This window comes from Rhipicephalus microplus, chromosome 9 (genome assembly GCF_043290135.1).
Source record: "Rhipicephalus microplus isolate Deutch F79 chromosome 9, USDA_Rmic, whole genome shotgun sequence".
NCBI classification, from domain to species: domain Eukaryota; kingdom Metazoa; phylum Arthropoda; class Arachnida; order Ixodida; family Ixodidae; genus Rhipicephalus; species Rhipicephalus microplus.
The window spans coordinates 46,623,439-46,641,577 of NC_134708.1; the positions used below are offsets into that span (position 1 = coordinate 46,623,439).

General features: G+C 42.9%; 2 protein-coding genes across 3 annotated transcripts in view; both read left to right on the plus strand.

Annotated features, from left to right (window-relative positions):
• Window positions 1-1,924: 1,924 nt before the first annotated feature.
• LOC119161611 (uncharacterized) lies at window positions 1,925-8,944 on the plus strand. Its single transcript, XM_037414169.2, has 8 exons — window positions 1,925-5,266; window positions 5,814-5,911; window positions 5,999-6,335; window positions 6,590-6,726; window positions 7,320-7,458; window positions 7,536-7,610; window positions 8,367-8,487; window positions 8,834-8,944. Exons 1-8 carry the CDS (start codon window positions 5,080-5,082, stop codon window positions 8,865-8,867), a joined length of 1,128 nt encoding a protein of 375 aa, XP_037270066.1. The 5' UTR covers window positions 1,925-5,079; the 3' UTR covers window positions 8,868-8,944.
• A 3,021-nt stretch (window positions 8,945-11,965) lies between these two features.
• LOC119165021 (AT-rich binding protein) overlaps window positions 11,966-18,139 on the plus strand; it is a 37,412-nt gene continuing 31,238 nt past the window's right edge. Inside the window, exon 1 of one of the 2 annotated variants that reach the window (XR_012886109.1) lies at window positions 11,966-12,223. Coding sequence is in view for 1 of the 2 variants with exons in the window: in XM_075873560.1 (XP_075729675.1) it covers window positions 12,189-12,219 (31 nt within the window). In the remaining variant the exon portion in view is untranslated. The remainder of the gene's footprint in view (window positions 12,224-18,139) is intronic. The other variant, XM_075873560.1, reaches the window with a different exon arrangement.

Here is an 18,139-nt window from a genome sequence, read left to right on the forward strand (position 1 = left end):
GTATGTAACCACACGCTTGCCATATACATGCGATACGTAAACATCTATATAGGTTTTTGTAGAGAGAAATGCACCAGAAAATTGTCCGTGTGTCTGATTCGAAACCGAACCCAATTGTGCTGCAAACAACCCGCCATGAGACAGCGTTACAGTGTACTATGAATGCACACATAGAAGATATAGATGGGTATACTGACTCAACAGGCACATTGATCATGGATATGTGTGAAAGGCGTGATTTGATAATTTGCAACAGTACCTAGAAGTGTGAAGGGCAAATAACATGGGAGGTAGGAAGGCTGAAGTCAACGATAGATTACACACTGATGTCACATAGGATGTATGATAAGCTCAGGGGAATGCCGGTGGCTCCAGAAGTCTGGGTAGTGATCACAAACGTATCAAGCTAAGTTTTGGAAGAGCAGCGAAAGTGGGAAGGAGACAAGATGAGCAACTGCAGGAAAATTTTCATTCAGAAAGGCAAATAGAAATTGCTACTAAACAAATTGAGAAAGTAATCACGCGGATAATAAGAATGTGTGGACATACACAAATCTAATTAGACTGTTTGGGCTAGAGCTCGCTAAGGCACATGACAAGTCACCTTGGAAAATAAGACACAAGCCCAAGAGTTAGTGGGATGAGGAAGTTAAGAGAACCATAATAAATTGCCAGGAAGTCTCTAGGGAACACAGACATGCTAAGCAGCGGGGTGAACCGACAGATGATGTTGAAAGAAAATTGGCAACCTTTCTAAGCTGTAGAAGGGATGCATCCCTTCTGATCAATGAAAAGATTAGAAGAAAAGGAGCTCAGTGGCTGGCAGAAGTACATAAAAAAGATAGAAAGGCAGCTGATAAATTCTGGAACCATCTAAACTCCCTAAGAAATGAAACAAATCTAGAGCAGAGGTTCATAACTACAGCTCAAGGTGCTAGGCTAGAAGGGGACGAAGCTATTGAATATATAAGAGCAAGGGTGACAGAAAAATTTCAACAAAGAAGTACTTTATGCACCACAATAGACAAGGACGAATCAAGTGGTGCAATGACTCCATTTTCACAACGAGAGTGGGAAAGGGCTGCGAAGAGGGTTCTAAGTAGTACAACAGGCCCAGACGGCATTCCAATTATGCTAATAAAGACATTGGGTTCAAAGTCTAAACAGACTTTGAGAGATGCAGTGAGCAGAACAATAATCGATGGTGAAGTCCCTGATGGATGGAAACTTAGCAGGATGAGCATGATCTCTAAAGGAATTAAAGGGGGACAAAGATGACATAAACAACTATACCGTCCTATAACAGTGACATCAGTGGTCTACAGGCTGGCGATGCAGATTATAAAGGAAAGACTGCACGCAATGATCGAGGATGAGGGGGTGCTGGGGGAACTGCAGAGTGGGTTTCGGAAACACAGGAGGTTGGAAGACAATCTGTTCTCACTCACTCAGTGCATCGAAATAGCAGAAAAAGGAACTCAGGTCCCTGTGGCTAGCATTTTTGGATATCAAGGGAGCGTATGATAGCGTGGTTCAAGGGGACTTGTGGGGAATACTAGACACACTGGGCGTGGAAGATGGAGTCACTAATCTTTTAAAGGAAATCTATAAAAGTAACAAGGTAGCTATAAAGTGGGAAAAACAGGTATCCAAGCCCACAGAGGTAAAACGGGGACTTAATTAGGCAGGGGTGTCTACTGTCACCCTTGTTATTCATGATGTACCTACAAGGATTAGAGGCCCAATTAGACGGAAGTGGACTTGGCTTCACCCTCTCTTTAGTCAAACAAGGAAAATTCATTGATCAGGCACTACCAGCATTAATGTACGCAGGTGACATAGTGCTAATGGCCGACAACAAGGAAGATTTGCAGATATTGATGGACATCTGAGGTAATGAGGGAGATAGGTTAGATTTTAGATTCAGTAAGGAAAAATCAGCAGTCATCCCAGTCAAAAATAGTTAATGGGTCCAACTGGATGTTCCAGTTAGGAGCAATGGGTGGCAAAGGGGGCTAAGTGGGGTTCAAATGGTGTCTAACTGGTGCCCAATTGGAAGTGCATGCTGCAATGGGACTGTCCAATTGGACTTCCCATGTAGTGGCTTCTAACATTTTAACCAACTCTGCATATTTGAAGTTCTAACAGGATGACCTGCTGTCATGATAGGTGGTTCCAGTTGGTTGCAATGGGACTCAAATGGACGTCAATGGGACCCAAGCTGCAATGGGAGAGTCCAATAGGACACCCCAATTGCAGTACATGCATAACTTTGAAGTTTATTTTTTACAATTCTCTACCTGAGCAGTATTGAAAGTCATAAATGGAAATCTACGGTGATGCATCCAACCCTCCATATAAAGCAATTCATTTATGTGTGTTACCCAAACAGAATTCGAGCTAGTGCTTCAGCTTGGAATCCCTGAGCTCGGTCACTTACTTAAACCTTGGATTAAATTAAGCTTGTTTACAACACTTGCCTGGTTTACAAACAACCACTGTATCAGGGCATCTGATTAAGCTTTCCATATATGCATCATGAAAATGCAGCAGTTAAAGTACTAGTACACATTGGAACCGCACCTTCTACTGTTTGCAGCATCACAATGTACCAACGATGTCTTATTCCCAAACTAGGGAATATGGCTAACTACCAGTGAGCACCTGATGTCACGTGTTTATGGGCTACCTGTCACTGCATATAATGCTGCTGCAGGATATGACTGAATTTTTTTAATATTCATACGATAGAAAAGGTTATGCAACTAAGAGAAAACAATTAGATGTTCTCACTAACAAGATATCCGAAAGAAGGTATGAAAGGCAACAATAACATTGAAAAAAAAAAGAATTTTATTTCAAGGCAAACAGGATTTAAATAGCACAGAACATATTTTGGTGTAAAAAAATTTCTTGGCCAGTGCTGCAACACAAGGCGTACAAGATACTTCAAATATTACAAATACTTATAACAGTAAATTGAATCACAATAAAAGGAATTTTAGTTCCAAAGGAGGAAAAAGGCATTGCCATACAACTGGCATTTCAGTAAAGCACTGAGAAACAGGTTTCATACAGGTTAACAGTTTACACGTGAACAGCATGTCTTTACTTATTTAAGGATGCTTAAAGGTCAACTCCGGTGGTTTTTCGAGGTCAACGAATCTCAATCAAATTCGCTGGGTACACTCTTACGCACATTCCTGTCATTTATGCCAATTACAGGCTTGAGAGATGCGCAGATTATTTGCAAATGAATTTTAAAGATTGCCTCGAAAAACTCGCCTCGCTTGCCAGAATTATTGGCAACACTGTCAGTGCGATGTCAAGTTTGTCATGTCAACGAAAGTGACGCAGGCGATGGCATCGCTACTTTGGCCCCTACATTGTTTATTGTGCTGGCCCCAAGACGACAGCGGTGGTGTTTGGCACGACCATAGCACGGGAGAGCTTTCTTCCTTCCTCTGTGGTGTTTTGCCGGTGCTTCGCTGGTCTGGCTTTCACAGTTTTCATACTACGTGCCGGCAGAACCAGTATACGGCCTCCAGTTCTTAACAAATAGTACATCATATGCAGACCGGGCGCCCGGTCGGGTTTCGGTTTTGCACCTTTTTGCTTATTAAAAATTGTTTTCGAATTTCCTGAGCATTTCAGCTATTGGGCTCGTGACAAGAGTGTCTCAGGAACACAGAAACACCATTACCTTGACATGGTCGAAAAATCGCTGGAGTTGGCCTTTAAGGATGCTCACAGTGGCACAATGAATTATGTATGAATGACAAGCACACATTCTATGCATAGTGTACAAGACTGAACTTGTATGAAAAAGAATAAAAAGCGTCATGTAATATTGCAGTACCCCGACACACACACTAAAATAAAGAATACAATAGCAGTAAGAATAAAAAAAATACAGCACCCACTGAATAAATATAGGAAAACATTCAGTACACAATGCAAATATAAAACATTAATACACACAAAAAGAGACATAATAAATTTAAAGAAATTCAGACCCACCGATCTCTTTTCGGTAATATTCAGATACCTAATACAATATGCAAAACACTAGACTTTAACGAAAAAAAAATATTTCCAAAAACAATCAAACCTAGAGAGCAAGCTGGCTTACAGACAGATATTTCACAATTTGTCACAGCCATGTGGTCAATCAATTTAATCTGCACAGCACGATAAATCCCTCTATATCAGTGGTCTCAAATATGCAGCCGGGGAGGCTCTCATGTGCGGGCCCACACATAACCATTTTCACTGCACATTTAAAAACATTTTCTTGGTATGTTCATGAGCTACACAGGCATGACTGCTCTAAAGAACAATTTTTATGAGGTACACCATGTTGTCACCATGCATTGAAACATAATCGTGAAACAAAAAATCATCACCATATCCAGAAAGTGTGGGTAAAAAAAGGGTGGTAAAAAGGAAGACCGTAAAACACGGCGCAACGATCGAAGTCGTTGAGCAACATGCAGATTAATGTTGTGGACAACCGCTGATCTGATACCAGCAGGGCCCGGATCAAGCTAAAACCCCGATCGAAAGTGCCCATCCATGTTGAAAATGATCAGAACTTACGGTCGGCGGGCAAGCGCGTGCGGTGCTCCTTGGTAGCTGGAACTGAGACTTGGGATTTAAATAAGTCTTGTAGGGTCCTCTCTTTCTTTTCTTCGGACCGCGCTCCATCGCGAGGTCTTGAAGCAACAAGACGGCTTATTTCACTCCGGGACACGAAGTACAGAAACGGCGATGTAAGCGATAGGACAATGTGCACCGGCTGCCTGCGGCCACAGCGGCTGCCATATTGCATAGACACCCTGCAGCCAGCAGTCTGCATGTGAATTGATTGAAACAGCGTAGCGTTAAACAAACATTATAAAAGTAAAAAAATACTTTTAAAATTATTCTGATTTTTTGTTTACTTATAATGAAGAATAACATTTTCATTGACAAACTATCAGATCCGCAGCTGCGGTCGACCCTTGTTGCTTGCTGTGTGCGACCAGCGTTTGACCAGCTGTAGCGCACGTGTGTAGATGTTTTCTTCAGCATTGCAAGATGATTACCCACGTTCGAGTCCGGTACGAAGATGATAAAAAAATTGGAACGGTGCCAATAGAAGACGTTAAAGATTTCTTCCCCCGTCACCAGCAAGACTTCAAGTCCAAATCCCTCTATTTAGTCAAATGGACGGACGACAGTGGAGACAGCGATTACTATAGGGCCCGGATTCTGGCACTGGGAGGTAAGCCTGCTTTTGTTTGATATGTTGCCGGCGAAATGCATTCTCTTTGGCCTGGCTGACTGCTAAGCACTGTTCACCGTTAGTAACTACAAAGTATTTTATCGATAATCTCCACTAGCATAGTTCATTTTGTTAATTTACCGCGTGCAATCGCAAATAAGTATGGTGTCATTATTAATTTATGCATATACCTGAAAACTCTACGGAGATGACGCTGGTATTTACCTGGCCGCAGAGAGATACCAACAGCGTCGGGTATATCAGCCTGGAGTATATAAGGCCCTTTTGCGGTAGGACGCGCCTTTGTTTGTGGCACTGCAGCTTTTATACCTAATGACAAGGTCTATACGCTACTATTTCGCTCGCGGCATATGACGTTGTGTTACAACGGTACTTAAGCATTCACACGAGGTTCGATGGTTAATTTACAATGCAATAAAACTAATAAAAGTGCATGCTAGAGATCGTGAAATGTGCACGCGTCAGAGGATGATGTGACACTAACTCAGTAAATGTTAATGTTGCAATCCGCCCTCACGTTTTCCAGAATCGGAGGACTTCGCGGAGACAGAGGCCAGAGAGAGAACGCGTATTCCGAAGAGGGTTTATTCGCCGGCGTCTTCGGACTACGAGAATGAAGCGGAGGTAAATTATTATCTAAACCTCCTACAAAAGGTCCTGTCAACACTTGTGTAAACAGTGTGTAACAAGTTATTTTCTATTTTCGCCCAGAGCCCTATCAAAGAAAAAACGAAAAACAAAACAACAAGTGGTGCAGAGGCACGCCTGCTTCAGCTTTTAAAAAGCAAGAAAGAAAATATGAAGAGGCAGGCGAAAAATCAAGATGGGCCACATTCTAAAAAGCACCACAAAGAAGCAATGGACAGTGGGCGCCTTCAGGGGGCTCATGAAACCATTGATAACCTTGAAGAGCAGGTAGAGAAAAAATCTACCATCATTCGCCAACTGCGAAAACAAAATGAAGAAAAAGACAGGGAGATGGCTCAACTCAGAAGACTGAACATGGAGCTTCAGGACAAGGTTATTTCTGCACTGGAAGACATGAAAGGTATGAAGCAGAAAATGTCTTCATTGTACTGATTTTGTGCTGTGAAAGCATTAATGCCATTCTTCTGACATTTAGCAGTGTGTACAGCTTGTTACCATAAAACGTTCGGCAGTCTTTAAGTGAAGATATTTCGAGTTTAGACTGCAAATGGCTATTGTTTACAGCTGTTTGATGAAATTTAATGAAAATATTTTGTCAGCTCTTTTTCCTCTCTGGGCAATGCAAACAGCACGGCACCTCATGTATAAATGCAGGCTGCAGAATTATGAAAAGGATCATGGATGGCAGCCAGTCGAGCCCCTCCGTGTCTGAGGATCTACAAGACACCTTGACAGAGCGAGCCCTTCGCCCAGGTTCATCCAATCCGCAACCGAATGACAGTGAAACAATGGTATTCTATCTGGAATGTCAATAATGTGCAGCTGTCCAAATTACAAACAACTGTTCTTTTGAAAGCATGTTAAAATAATATAAAGCAAGATTGAGCATTATAGATTACTTGTCATAGAAGTTTGTCTCTGCACAGCTGAGCAAGACATTCCAAAAAGAGTTCAGTGATCATTATAGATATGTGTAAATTTTAAGCAGAACTTATGAACAACCAAAAAAAATGAATTTCGTTGTCAGCAACACAACTTACTAAAACAACTTCACTAACGTACTTGTTGGACAGAAATATTAAGGAATACACTTGGCCTTGTCTGCTGCTGTTTTAGCCATCTCGTGCTGCGCGGATTCAGCACAACCTCACTGAGAAGGTGCAGGCACTTTGTAAACTGGTCTTGCACAAAGGCTGCACTTTCTCTCAATGAATACTGTGGTGCTGACACCACCATGTGCAGTTCATAGAAAGAATGCTAGAGTGCAGCACCACAAAACTGGCTGACAAAGTGCTGGTGAAATGAATAGACCTTTGTTGTTTATGATATGCAATACAGGTTGCACTGCACATGGATGCCTTCAGAATGCATATGTTCCGTGCAGGTGGACATTGGACGAGGGCTTATGGTCAAGAAAGGTGCATGGGAACATGTGCAGTCCCATCATAAGGATTCCTTATTTGTCAAGGACCTGCTAGTCACCATCTGGTCGAAAGACAACCTTAAGGAGCGCTCCCTGCATGGTTGGTTATAATACAAAAGCATAGTGTGTGTCAGTTGGTAACGGGGGAATTCGTTGTTGTGGATATCTGTTATGCAGGAAAACATTGTCCACGGTACCCTAACCGTCCACGCAAGGCTCCCCTAACACCGTGGAAGTTGGACGTAATGCGTGGTAAGTGTGCAGACAGTCTCTTGGAATGCATATTGAACCAATCTTATTCTTAGTACATGAAATCACAGCAAAGCTCGGTTGCAATTGAGTCTATTTTGAAGCCACTACAAACTTTACTGTCTGCTTTGACTTCAGTTATGAACACAATTTTACATAAACTATGTAGTTGTAAAAATGTGACCCAACACCTTGCCTCTTACTTACTATTAAATTCATTTGTTTTAGTCAGGAGTGCAGGCAGGTGAAAGTCTTAAGTCTCTTAAATGCACTGGTAGTTCAAAAAGATAGTCGAAAAAAAGAAAAGCCAACAATAGAGCTAGTGTGTAGACTGCCAGCATTTTTTTCATCATAACTTATATCTCTTTCATAAAAAATGACAAAAAAAGAAATAGTGTTCTCTGCTTTCTTCCTGCACTATATAAATCCACACAGTTACATGGTGCGAGTGGAGAGCTGTGAAATGTTACTTTTTTAGATTATTTTTGTGCATGTGCACGCTAAGTTCGCAGTTTCCTTTTTCTAATAAATGCTGGAACGGAACACTTTTGCTAACTGGAGAATGCTTTCTGTATTGTTCAAGCCTGTGCTGCTAAGGCATATTCTAGGCCATTCAGCATATAACACTTCATTGCATCAAGAAATATGACTAAAAGTTCAATTTTGAACTTTTGTGTTCTTAAAGTAATATCGATGCTATTAGTTCTTTAAGCAGCTGGTTTCTTCAAGGCTATTTATTGATAATTTTTGTTGTTTCAGACTGCTACAGAGCACGTCTGGAGCATCAAGGCGTGCCTGCAGGAGTACTGCCGTTGGCAGTCAAACAGATGAACCACTTCATTGTTGAGAAGCTTTCAGATATTGAGAAGCTTGCCAAGCGGTAAGATAAGTGTGTTCTTTGTGTCAAAGGACTCCCCCCCCCCCCTTTTTTTAAGAGAAACTTGGCCATATTCATCTGCTTGCAACATGCATGTACAGAAAGAGACTGAGAAAATTTGGAGGCTCGTCTGGCATTTTGGCGCAGCGTGGCGCAATATGGTTTTGGCAGCTCGGCGCAAAAGCGGGGAATTGTATCAAATTCGCGTAATTGGCACAGCTGTTGTACCCCTTCAACATGCATAGCTATTTTTATGTTAATGTTTTTATGTTAAATCACATCTAGACTTGGAAGAATGTAAGCCATTGTGTGGCTGACTAAATGTATAAATTCTGCAAAACATTTGCAGGGCGAAGGACAACCAGGGCGTTGCGGAAGTTTAACAGAGGAGGACCATTGGTGCATTTTCTAAATAGTGTAAATATTATGGAATGTGTGAATAAATTTTCATTCTTTCATATTTTTTTTTTCTCTACCATTGTTTTTATCTTGTATGTGCATGCATTTGAGTGTGCATTAATGTCACATTCACACTAGGTAATCCAGCCTGTGCTGTTTCCACTGTGTTGTGAAATTGCAATTAATGAAGTGCAGTGTGATGACAGCCAGCCTTCTACAGGATTGTCATTTTCTACTTGCATCCGCAGAAATGTGATAATCATGTTTATAGGTCAGCCAAGAGACTGCAATTACTACACTACTACTTAGCTTCAGTTGGCTCTCTCTGTATACCAACCACTGGCTGGCTGAAATGCAGTTAGCAATTTAGCGTCAACCAAGTGCTTACCAGAAACTAATGGCCAGCCATATTAAATTGGCTTACCAGGTAGAATGGTGACTGGCTAAACACCAGCTTTTGTCACTGGGCCAATCATCTGGATACATGCAGTGCAGCTTGGTCGAAGACCAGAGAGTCACAACGCAGACGAGCGCTTGTCTGTGTTCTTTGTCTAAGTTCGCGCTGCATGTATCCAAGTATGTATCAACTAGCCCAACTCAACCTTTTATTGAAACATATGGAATCATTGGAGTCTCAATTACCATCAAAGTGCTGACCATTTGCAACAATGTGGGAAGTCATGTGGTTACCAGCCACATTGAATTTGCTTACCAACTAGAATGAATTGGGGGCTGTTTGGAATGCCAGTTACGATCAGTGGGCCAAACATCTGGAACCACAGGATTACCAGTTAGCTTCAACGGGTTAGTCTACTGAGACCTGCCGGGCAACCACGTGCCTACCATTAATTTTCAATGGGTTGACCATTTCAGGTCAACGGGTTTTCTATTCACCACCAGTTGGCTTCAACAGGTCAGCCTATTCACACCAAGTGGACAACCACCAGTATACCATTTAGTATAAATGGGTTGACCATTTTAGGTCAATGGGGTTTCCTATTGACCACCAGTTAGCTTCAACAGGTCAGCCAATTCACACCAGGTGGACAACCACCTGCATACCATTTAGTATTAATGGGTTGACCATTTGAGGTCAATGGGGTTTCCAATTGACCACCAGTTAGCTTCAACAGGTCAGCCAATTCACACCAGGTGGACAACCACCTGCGTACCATTTAGTCTTAATGGGTTGACCATTTGAAATCAACGGGATATTTAATTGACCACCAGTTAGATTCAACGGGTTAGCCAATTCACACCAATTGGACAACCACCAGCGTACCATTTCGTTTTCATGGGCTGGCCATGTGAGGCCAAAGGGGCTACCAGTTTGTCACCAACCAATTTCAAATGGTGCGCACCATTGCAACTAACTGGCAATTGCTCAGCACCAGCCACACTTAACTGGTAGCCAATGGGGTCCCCTGTTGAACCAGTTGCATTGAAGTGGTGAGCCACTTGGATCCCCCTTTGGAATATAAGGGTTTACCCATTGATTCGAACGGGATAATGTTCAATGGGTGGCGAAAATCCTACTGGTCCAACACCCATTGATTTTAAATGGAAATTTTCCAGTTGGACCCATTGAATATTTTTGACTGGGATGATTTTTAATCATAACAAAGGTAGTGAGATTAGAATACAGGAGGTCGCGCTAGAGATAACAGATAAATACAAATATCTGGGCGTATGGATAAGCAATGGGACCGAGTACCTAAGGAAACGCGAAATATACGTGACGACTAAAGGTAACAGGAATGCAGCAGTGATGAAAAATAGGGCACTGTGGAATCACAATAGGTATGATAAAAGAGGAATATGGAAAGGGGCCATGGTTCCTGGGCTGACGTTCGGCAATGCGTTCTTGTGCATGAGATCAGAAGTTCAAGCAAGATTAGAAATTAAGCAACGGGGAATAGGTAGGCTTGCTTTAGGAGCTCACGGGAATACACTAAATCAGGGAGTACAAGATATGGGATGGACATCATTTGAGGGCAGGGAAGCTAGCAGCAAGATAAAATTTGAGAAGCGATTGAGAGAAATGTGGGAGGAGCGTTGGGCTAGGCAGTTTTCGGCTACTTGTACATGAAAAATGTCGATACAAAATGGTGGAAGCGAACCAGAAAGTTGACTGGTAAATACTTAGAAAACAGCATGTGGCCAAACCAAAAAGAACTATCGGTTAAGAAGAAAGTGAAGGAAACGGACACTGACATGTGGAAAATGGGCATGATTAAGAAGTCCGCACTAGAGATCTATCTAAATTTTAAGCAGGAAATTGCCAAGGAAAGGATCTATGATAATACTCGGGGTAGTTCTCTACTGTTCGAGGCAAGGATGGGAGTACTGCGAACCAAGACATATCGGGCCAAATACGAAGGGGTAGACACAGTATGCAGTGCGTGTGGAGAGGAAGAAGAAACTGCTGAACACTTGATAATGTTCTGTAAAGGGCTTCACCCTATAGTTCAGGATGACGGCGCAGAGTTTTTCAAAGCACTGGGGTTTAGGGACCGAAAGGGCAAAATAGACTTTAAGCGGGTAGACTTAACTATAAGGAGGTTATGTGATTGGTGGCTAAAGTCAAGGCACGAGTGAAAATAAACTCTTCACTGCAAAGTACGAATCCTCAAACTCACTTTTTAAGGAAAAACAGTATAGTTTTTGGTTCAATAAGTATTACGGCGTGGTGGCGCTAGCCAACGCCCAATCTAAAGGGTACAGTTCTCTATGGTACAGCCATATGCATCCATCCATTTATTCATCCATCCATCCATCCATCTAATATCACGGTGACTTCAAGGAGGATACATAATATATATCCTCCTTGGGTGACTTGCGGTACCAGCTGAACGTTTTTCATCTGCGGCCCCTAGGGGCGCGTCAGTCGAAAGTTGTTCGAGACCTGCAATGGTGCATCACTATTTCTGAGGCTATGCAAAGTGTTGCGTTGTTGCACCGTCCGCCACAAGGGACGCTAGCGACCAAGAACATTCTAAAATAAAGAAAGGAAAGGGTGTGGCAGCCGTTTTTCTTCTCATGCGGCAGGCATCTTCTAGAGGAGGCGTTGGTTGTACAAACGTATCCACTAGACGGCGCAAAAAGCGCGCGATCTCCATGTGAACACGGACGCGATCCATGGACGCGATACCACGGAACACTCGTGACAGCATGTTTTTGACGTTCGCACGCGTCTCAGAGAATTGCACACGTCGTTGAAATAATCCAGGAAGAGATTATTTGAGGCGCGAGCTTAGAACAGCGTTGTAGTTGCATGACTGGACGCATCGTACGGACAAGGACATATGTGCATCAGCGGCAATATTATTGGCGAATGTGCGTGAGTAATTTCTGGCCTGCAAAGGTAACGTATGGCCGTTCGTTTTCTCACGAATGCAAATGAAGAAATGTGGCATAGTATTTGTCAGAAACGACGCGCTCGTCGTTAGGATCTTGTGCACAACACCTTCGAATTCTGGCAAGGAACGCATGTGATTCGGTATATGAAAGTGCTGAGTGAATACATTATTCCAGTACCAGCCTGTGAAGCTAGCGTGTAGTATAATTCATACATTGACTGAGACGCTAAAAAAACTCCACGAACAAGCTAACGGGTGGATAGAAGGACGCACGCACAGCACAAGTTACCGTATGCTTGTATAGTGTGAAGGTCGGGCACTGTAACTACGTTTAATTAACACAAACCGGAAACGCCGCGGCACAACAGGACGATGCTTGCAGAAGCACATAGAAATGTCACATCACACACGCAACGCGGGCAACGCGTGCAGTCCTTAGCATTCTCTGCTAGCGGCGCTGTCAAGGGAGCGATATGGAAAGGGGTCATGGTGATGTAACTGGGGTTCTGTCCAGAGGACCGGAGCCAGCCAGAGTCTTGGGGAGATGCCGAGGAGAAAAGCCCGAAGCTGTTAACCGTAACGTTTAATTACATTATGTACAGGCAGCGTGTTATTACATGATGAGAGCAGCATCATGGAAGCTCTCGACGGAAGCATGCTGGGAGCTTCTGCAAGCTTGTGAGAGCCTGTCGGGAGCGCCTCGGCACTCGCATTTTATGTCCTGGCCTTCCCAGGATTCCCTGCAGGAAGAACAACAGAGGCCAGAACAGCCCAATGAAAATCGCCATATTCACCTTCGCCCCCGAAAGGGGAAGGTGAAACGCCGCTTCCTTCCTAAGCTACGAAAAGGGAAGAGGCACGCCCAGTTCAGCCCATGGCGAGGGAGAGAACACTGCACACCGCGCATGACACAGCACAAAACGAAGACATTGAGTCTTACGTGGAAGTCAATTTTGTAGTCTGTTGCAGTGATGGGTATGCGGCGCCAGGCAGACCACAAATTGTGGAAACAGCAGCATCAAGGCGCCACGAAGAACGAGGGAAAGGCATCCGCAGACAGTTCTCAGACGCTGGGACCTTTGCCCGGGACACCTTGACGACAAAGCAAACCGCCTCGACGGCCAAGAACTCTTCCTAATTCGTCAGGCGTGTCCAAAGGGTTTTACGAGGGGCGCCGATGACCTAGAAGAACGATTTCTCTGTTGTCGCTGCTCTTGGTGCATCTCTGGGAGCTCTGACTCAGAAAAAATCGGGGTAGGCTCAGCCACCATGTCTCATGCGACAAAGCGGCGTTAAGCCAGGCAGGCCGATCTTAACAATGGTTCCTGGTCTGACGTTCAGCAATGCAATATTGTGCATGAGATCAGAAGTTCAAGCAATATTAGAAATTAACCAACGTGGAATAGGTAGGCTTGCATTAGGAGCTCACAGGAATACATCAAATCAGGGAGTACAAGTTGATATGGTATGGACATTATTTGAGAGCAGGCAAGCTAGCAGCAAGATAGATTGAGAGAAATGGGGGAGGAGCGTTGGGTTAGGAAGGTTTTCAGCTACTTGTACATGAAAAATGTCGATACATTATGGAGAAAGCGAACCAGAAAATTGACGGGTAAATACTTAGAAAACAGCAGTGTGCCAAACCAAAAAGAACTATCGATTAAGGAGAAGGTGAAGGAAACGGAGACCGATATTTATTTTTTTACAGTACCTTACAGAGCCCTCGAGGGGCATTGTGTAAGGGGGGCGGTACAGATAATATGTTAGAAAAATATATATACATATATATCTACACATACATAGGTAAATATTGATTATAATAGAAAATGCAGTTCAACTTATGAACATGTAAGCAAAATACATACTAGAAAAGTGAATTACAGCATGTGAAGGTGAAATACAAAAAAAAAAAAGTATGATATGTGGAGAATCGGCATGATTAAGAAGTCTGCACTAGAGATCTATCGAATTTTCAAGCACGACATTGCCTAGGAAAGGATCTATGATAATACTCAGGGTAGTGCTCTACTGTTTGAGGCCAGGACGGGATTATTGCGAACCAAGACATATTGGGCCAAATACGAAGGGGTAGACATGGTATGCAGTGCGTGTGGAGAGGAAGAAACTGCGGAACACTTGATAATGTTCTGTAAAGGGCTTCACCCTATAGTTCAGGGTGATGGCTCAGAGTTCTTCAAAGCATTGGGGTTTAGGGACAGGGAGGGCAAAATAGACTTTAAGCAGGTAGAATTAACTCGGAGGTTATTTGATTGGTGGCTAGAGTCAAGGCAAGAGTGAAAATTAAACGAGTGAAAATTAAACCCTTCTCTGCAAAGTACCAGTCCTCAACCTCACTATTTAAAGAAAAAAAAAAGATAAATCTAGTTTTTGGTTCACTAAGTATCAAGACTAGGTATTGTTAGCCGCCGCCCAATCTAAAGGGTACAGCCATATCAATCCATCCATGCCCATAAAGCCAATAGGGGCAAAATTGGATGTGATGATAGCGCAGTCGGGATTCTGGCGGCAGTTGTAGAAAGATAGGAAAATTACAATTCTACCTATAACTGAAAAAGTTGTATTATCTCTTACTCTCGAATAACTTTTGCCAACAAATAACAACTAAGCATTTTAGTTGTATAATTTATAGCTGCGCATGCGCATAAACTGAAATAGCTCTCAAAATCATAAGGGCGTTTTGATATAGCGGCAGGCATTCCACATAACAGATGACACCGTCATCGTCTGCTTCTGCATCATGGCTGTCCTTCACTCACTGCAGCAGCTCGCTGTCTCGATTTCTCACATTTTCATATAGTACATTGCAGTGATTTACTTACTAGAAGCTCACAAGTATCTTACGTGCTTACAGAAGGATGTCTTGAAGGGCTAGTTGGTGCCCCGCCGCGGTGGTCTAGTGGCTATGGTACTCGGCTGCTGACCCGCAGGGCGCGGGTTCAAATCCCGGCTTCGGCGGCTGCATTTCCGATGGAGGCGGAAATGTTGTAGGCCCGTGTGCTCAGATTTGGGTGCACGTTAAAGAACCCCAGGTGGTCGAAATTTCCGGAGCCCTCCACTACGGCGTCTCTCATAATCATGTAGTGGTTTTGGGACGTTAAACCCCATATATCAATCAAGGGCTAGTTGGTACGTGATACTCAGAGAAACAGTGCCAAAATGGGACGGACTCTTTTTCCATCCCGTTTTTGCGCTGTTCCCCTCATTATTGCATACTTTCTTTAGTAAGCTGTAATGCCATGTACAGGCCGAGCAAAATGACAACACTGATCACACAAACTTACAACAATAAATTGTTTTATTGCGAGTCAATTGATGTTTACATTAAATAAAGCCCACGTGAGTAGCGTTTTAGCATGTACAGCAGTGAGCAACATGCATGCATCAGCGTTAGTGTGCAAACAAGGTACCTACTACGCATAGCCCCAACACAGATGCCCGGAGCACAGAAGCTGTCCAGTGCTGGCTGATATATACATGTAACCGCAAGAAACCTTCGCTGGTGTAAATAAAGGTATTGGCCGCGAGATTGAGCAGAGTCGCTGCTTGGCAGAAACTGGCCAGACCGGTGAAGTGTGGATTGCTCCTTGCATCGTCTGCTAGCCACGTCGTGTTTTTATGTGCGTGTACGTGATGCAGGTTCTCAAAGTGTGGTTTGTCCAGTCATGTCAGCGCGAGTGTAACTGTTTCTACGTATGCCGTAAACGACGTTTTTTCTTGTTCGGCTGCTAATGCATTGTAATAAGATCGGCGTGTGCAACTTTCCAGAGTGCTGTTTATTGTCGTCATACCCTCCGTTCAGCAAAATAATTCTAGACTGGGTGCCGCTTTCTGTTTCAAGCACTTTGCAAAATGCTCTTGGCATCCTTGCAAACATGAGGACTATTAAATGCTGTGTGAGTGCAGCATTTAATGGCGACTCGGTTGTTAAAAAAAGGGGGGGGCTTTAGGCCATACATTTGTGCGTTGTTGGTAGGTGTACAACTACGGCACTGTAAGTGTTCCGTGACTGTAGTTTATCCATCATGCGAGGAGCCTTAGTTGTGTTTATATGGCCGTGGTACTAACACATATTACTATATTTCTATGTAAATATTACTATCACATAAACTGTGTGACTTTGTTACTTACACTGTGCTTAAAACAGAGTTACCGTGCACAACCGTGTGCTTAGATTTAAGAACGCTTTAAAAAGCCCAGATGCTGGAAATTAATTCAAATGACATGCCTTATATATTATGTATGATTTCACTGAAAATTCACTCTTTTTACATTGTATAGCATTTGTGTGGCATTGTTTGTGACCGACAGAAGGCAGTGGTAATTTTTGGTCTGAAAAAAAAAAGAAAAGAAACATGCTTGTCTCATTAACCAAGTCTTTGTTGTAGCACTCTCATGCACGTAGTCCGATGAAAGCTTTCTGTTGAACATTTATATAAGTTTTTTACTGGTGCAAGAATATGTCGCACTGTAGCGGTGTACTTCAGTGCTACAACCCGTGTGTAAATCTGCGACATGCAGCAGAGCTCAGCTGCATGTCGCAGATTCCTCTCAAGGGGACAGGGTAAGCAGAAAAAGTTTTTTTTTTACTTTTGTGCAGCTTGAAATTTGTGGCCTTTTCCTTAACCATAATCAGAGGTTTGTTTCACGGTGACATTCTGTCTAAAAATGAAATATTTAAAAACCTGCGTGGCAGCCTGCTACACCGCCATTTCTTACGCAGCAAAGGATTCCTCGCAGTCAAAGCATCAAAACAGTGTAGAAGAGCTGCAATTTGCAAGCTGGAGCTCGGTGGGCACATTAAATAGAAAATGTGCTGCGGTCATTCTCCGCTTTATCTCGTATTGCTAACCTACGACGGCCGATCGCGGCCATTTACCTGGCCTGGGCTGCCCAGACATAGCGTCCCCTTTGTTTGGGCAGGCCTTACAGACTTTTCATATGTGCAGGCATGGGTTGCCAGCAAAAATAGTGCTGTGGTTGCTTTTGGGCATCAAGTCACAATATTAGATTTCAAGGGAGAAAAAACTTTTTCGAGGTGACGAAATTCTCTATTCAACTAACTCATTTGAGCGAGGTTATTGCTTCATAAAAGATTTTTTCAACAATATAGTAGCAGAAGCCTCCCTGTGGGAAGATTGTCTATTCTCTTGCTTTCTCTCAAAGCTATTCATGTTCACTGAAGTGGTGTTCATCTCTGGCTGAATTATCTGGCGTAATGATTTGTTGGTCCTGTTGTGCAAACGTGTGTGCTTGGGCAATTTCACATTTTTGCTGGGCCCTGCATCATTATAAGGACTACGCGTGGCTCACAGAGTGCGGTAACTCAGCACATTCGTACAATTGTTGCGACCTTCCTCAAAGCTGAGCAACTACCAGTATCAATGTACTGCTTGAATAGAAGTTTTAAGCATTGATTTTATCACAGAGCACTTGCATGACATTATGAAGCTAGCAAGGGGCCATAGGTGCTGAAAGCTCTGAAAAAAGTCAGCTATTCAGGCCCAAAAACTGCTGAAAGAGCAAACAGTTCACTAAGTGAAAGCACCATTAATTGTGATAGGGATTTTTAATTAGTCATTTTCCTCAGCAAGTTAGAGATAGCTTCTTCCTATTTTCTGGTAATTAAAACAAGGCAACAGGCTATATCAATCATTCACAGGACACTAGCCTTTCTTAGTTCAAAGATATTTGTTTTCTGTCAAGATTGCTTGCAGGATAACTGAGAAGACCTTACATTTCGTACTTTCCACCCTCATATACGTTTCCATGCTGTCATGTAGCATGCGATTTGAATGGTGCTTTATTGAACAAACTTATCTTTGATAGTCTAGCTATTTGACTTCTTATGCTTGCATTGTAGTAGTCTTATTTAATAA

What these genes read in the sequence shown, in the direction of transcription:
- LOC119161611 (XM_037414169.2), top strand. Translation starts at nt 5,080, where the DNA reads ATGATTACCCACGTTCGAGTCCGGTACGAAGATGATAAAAAAATTGGA. An exon ending in ACTACGAGAATGAAGCGGAG is followed by an intron (nt 5,912 to 5,998) that starts GTAAATTATTAT and finishes ATTTTCGCCCAG; the next exon opens with AGCCCTATCAAAGAAAAAAC. An exon ending in ATTGAGAAGCTTGCCAAGCG is followed by an intron (nt 8,488 to 8,833) that starts GTAAGATAAGTG and finishes AAACATTTGCAG; the next exon opens with GGCGAAGGACAACCAGGGCG.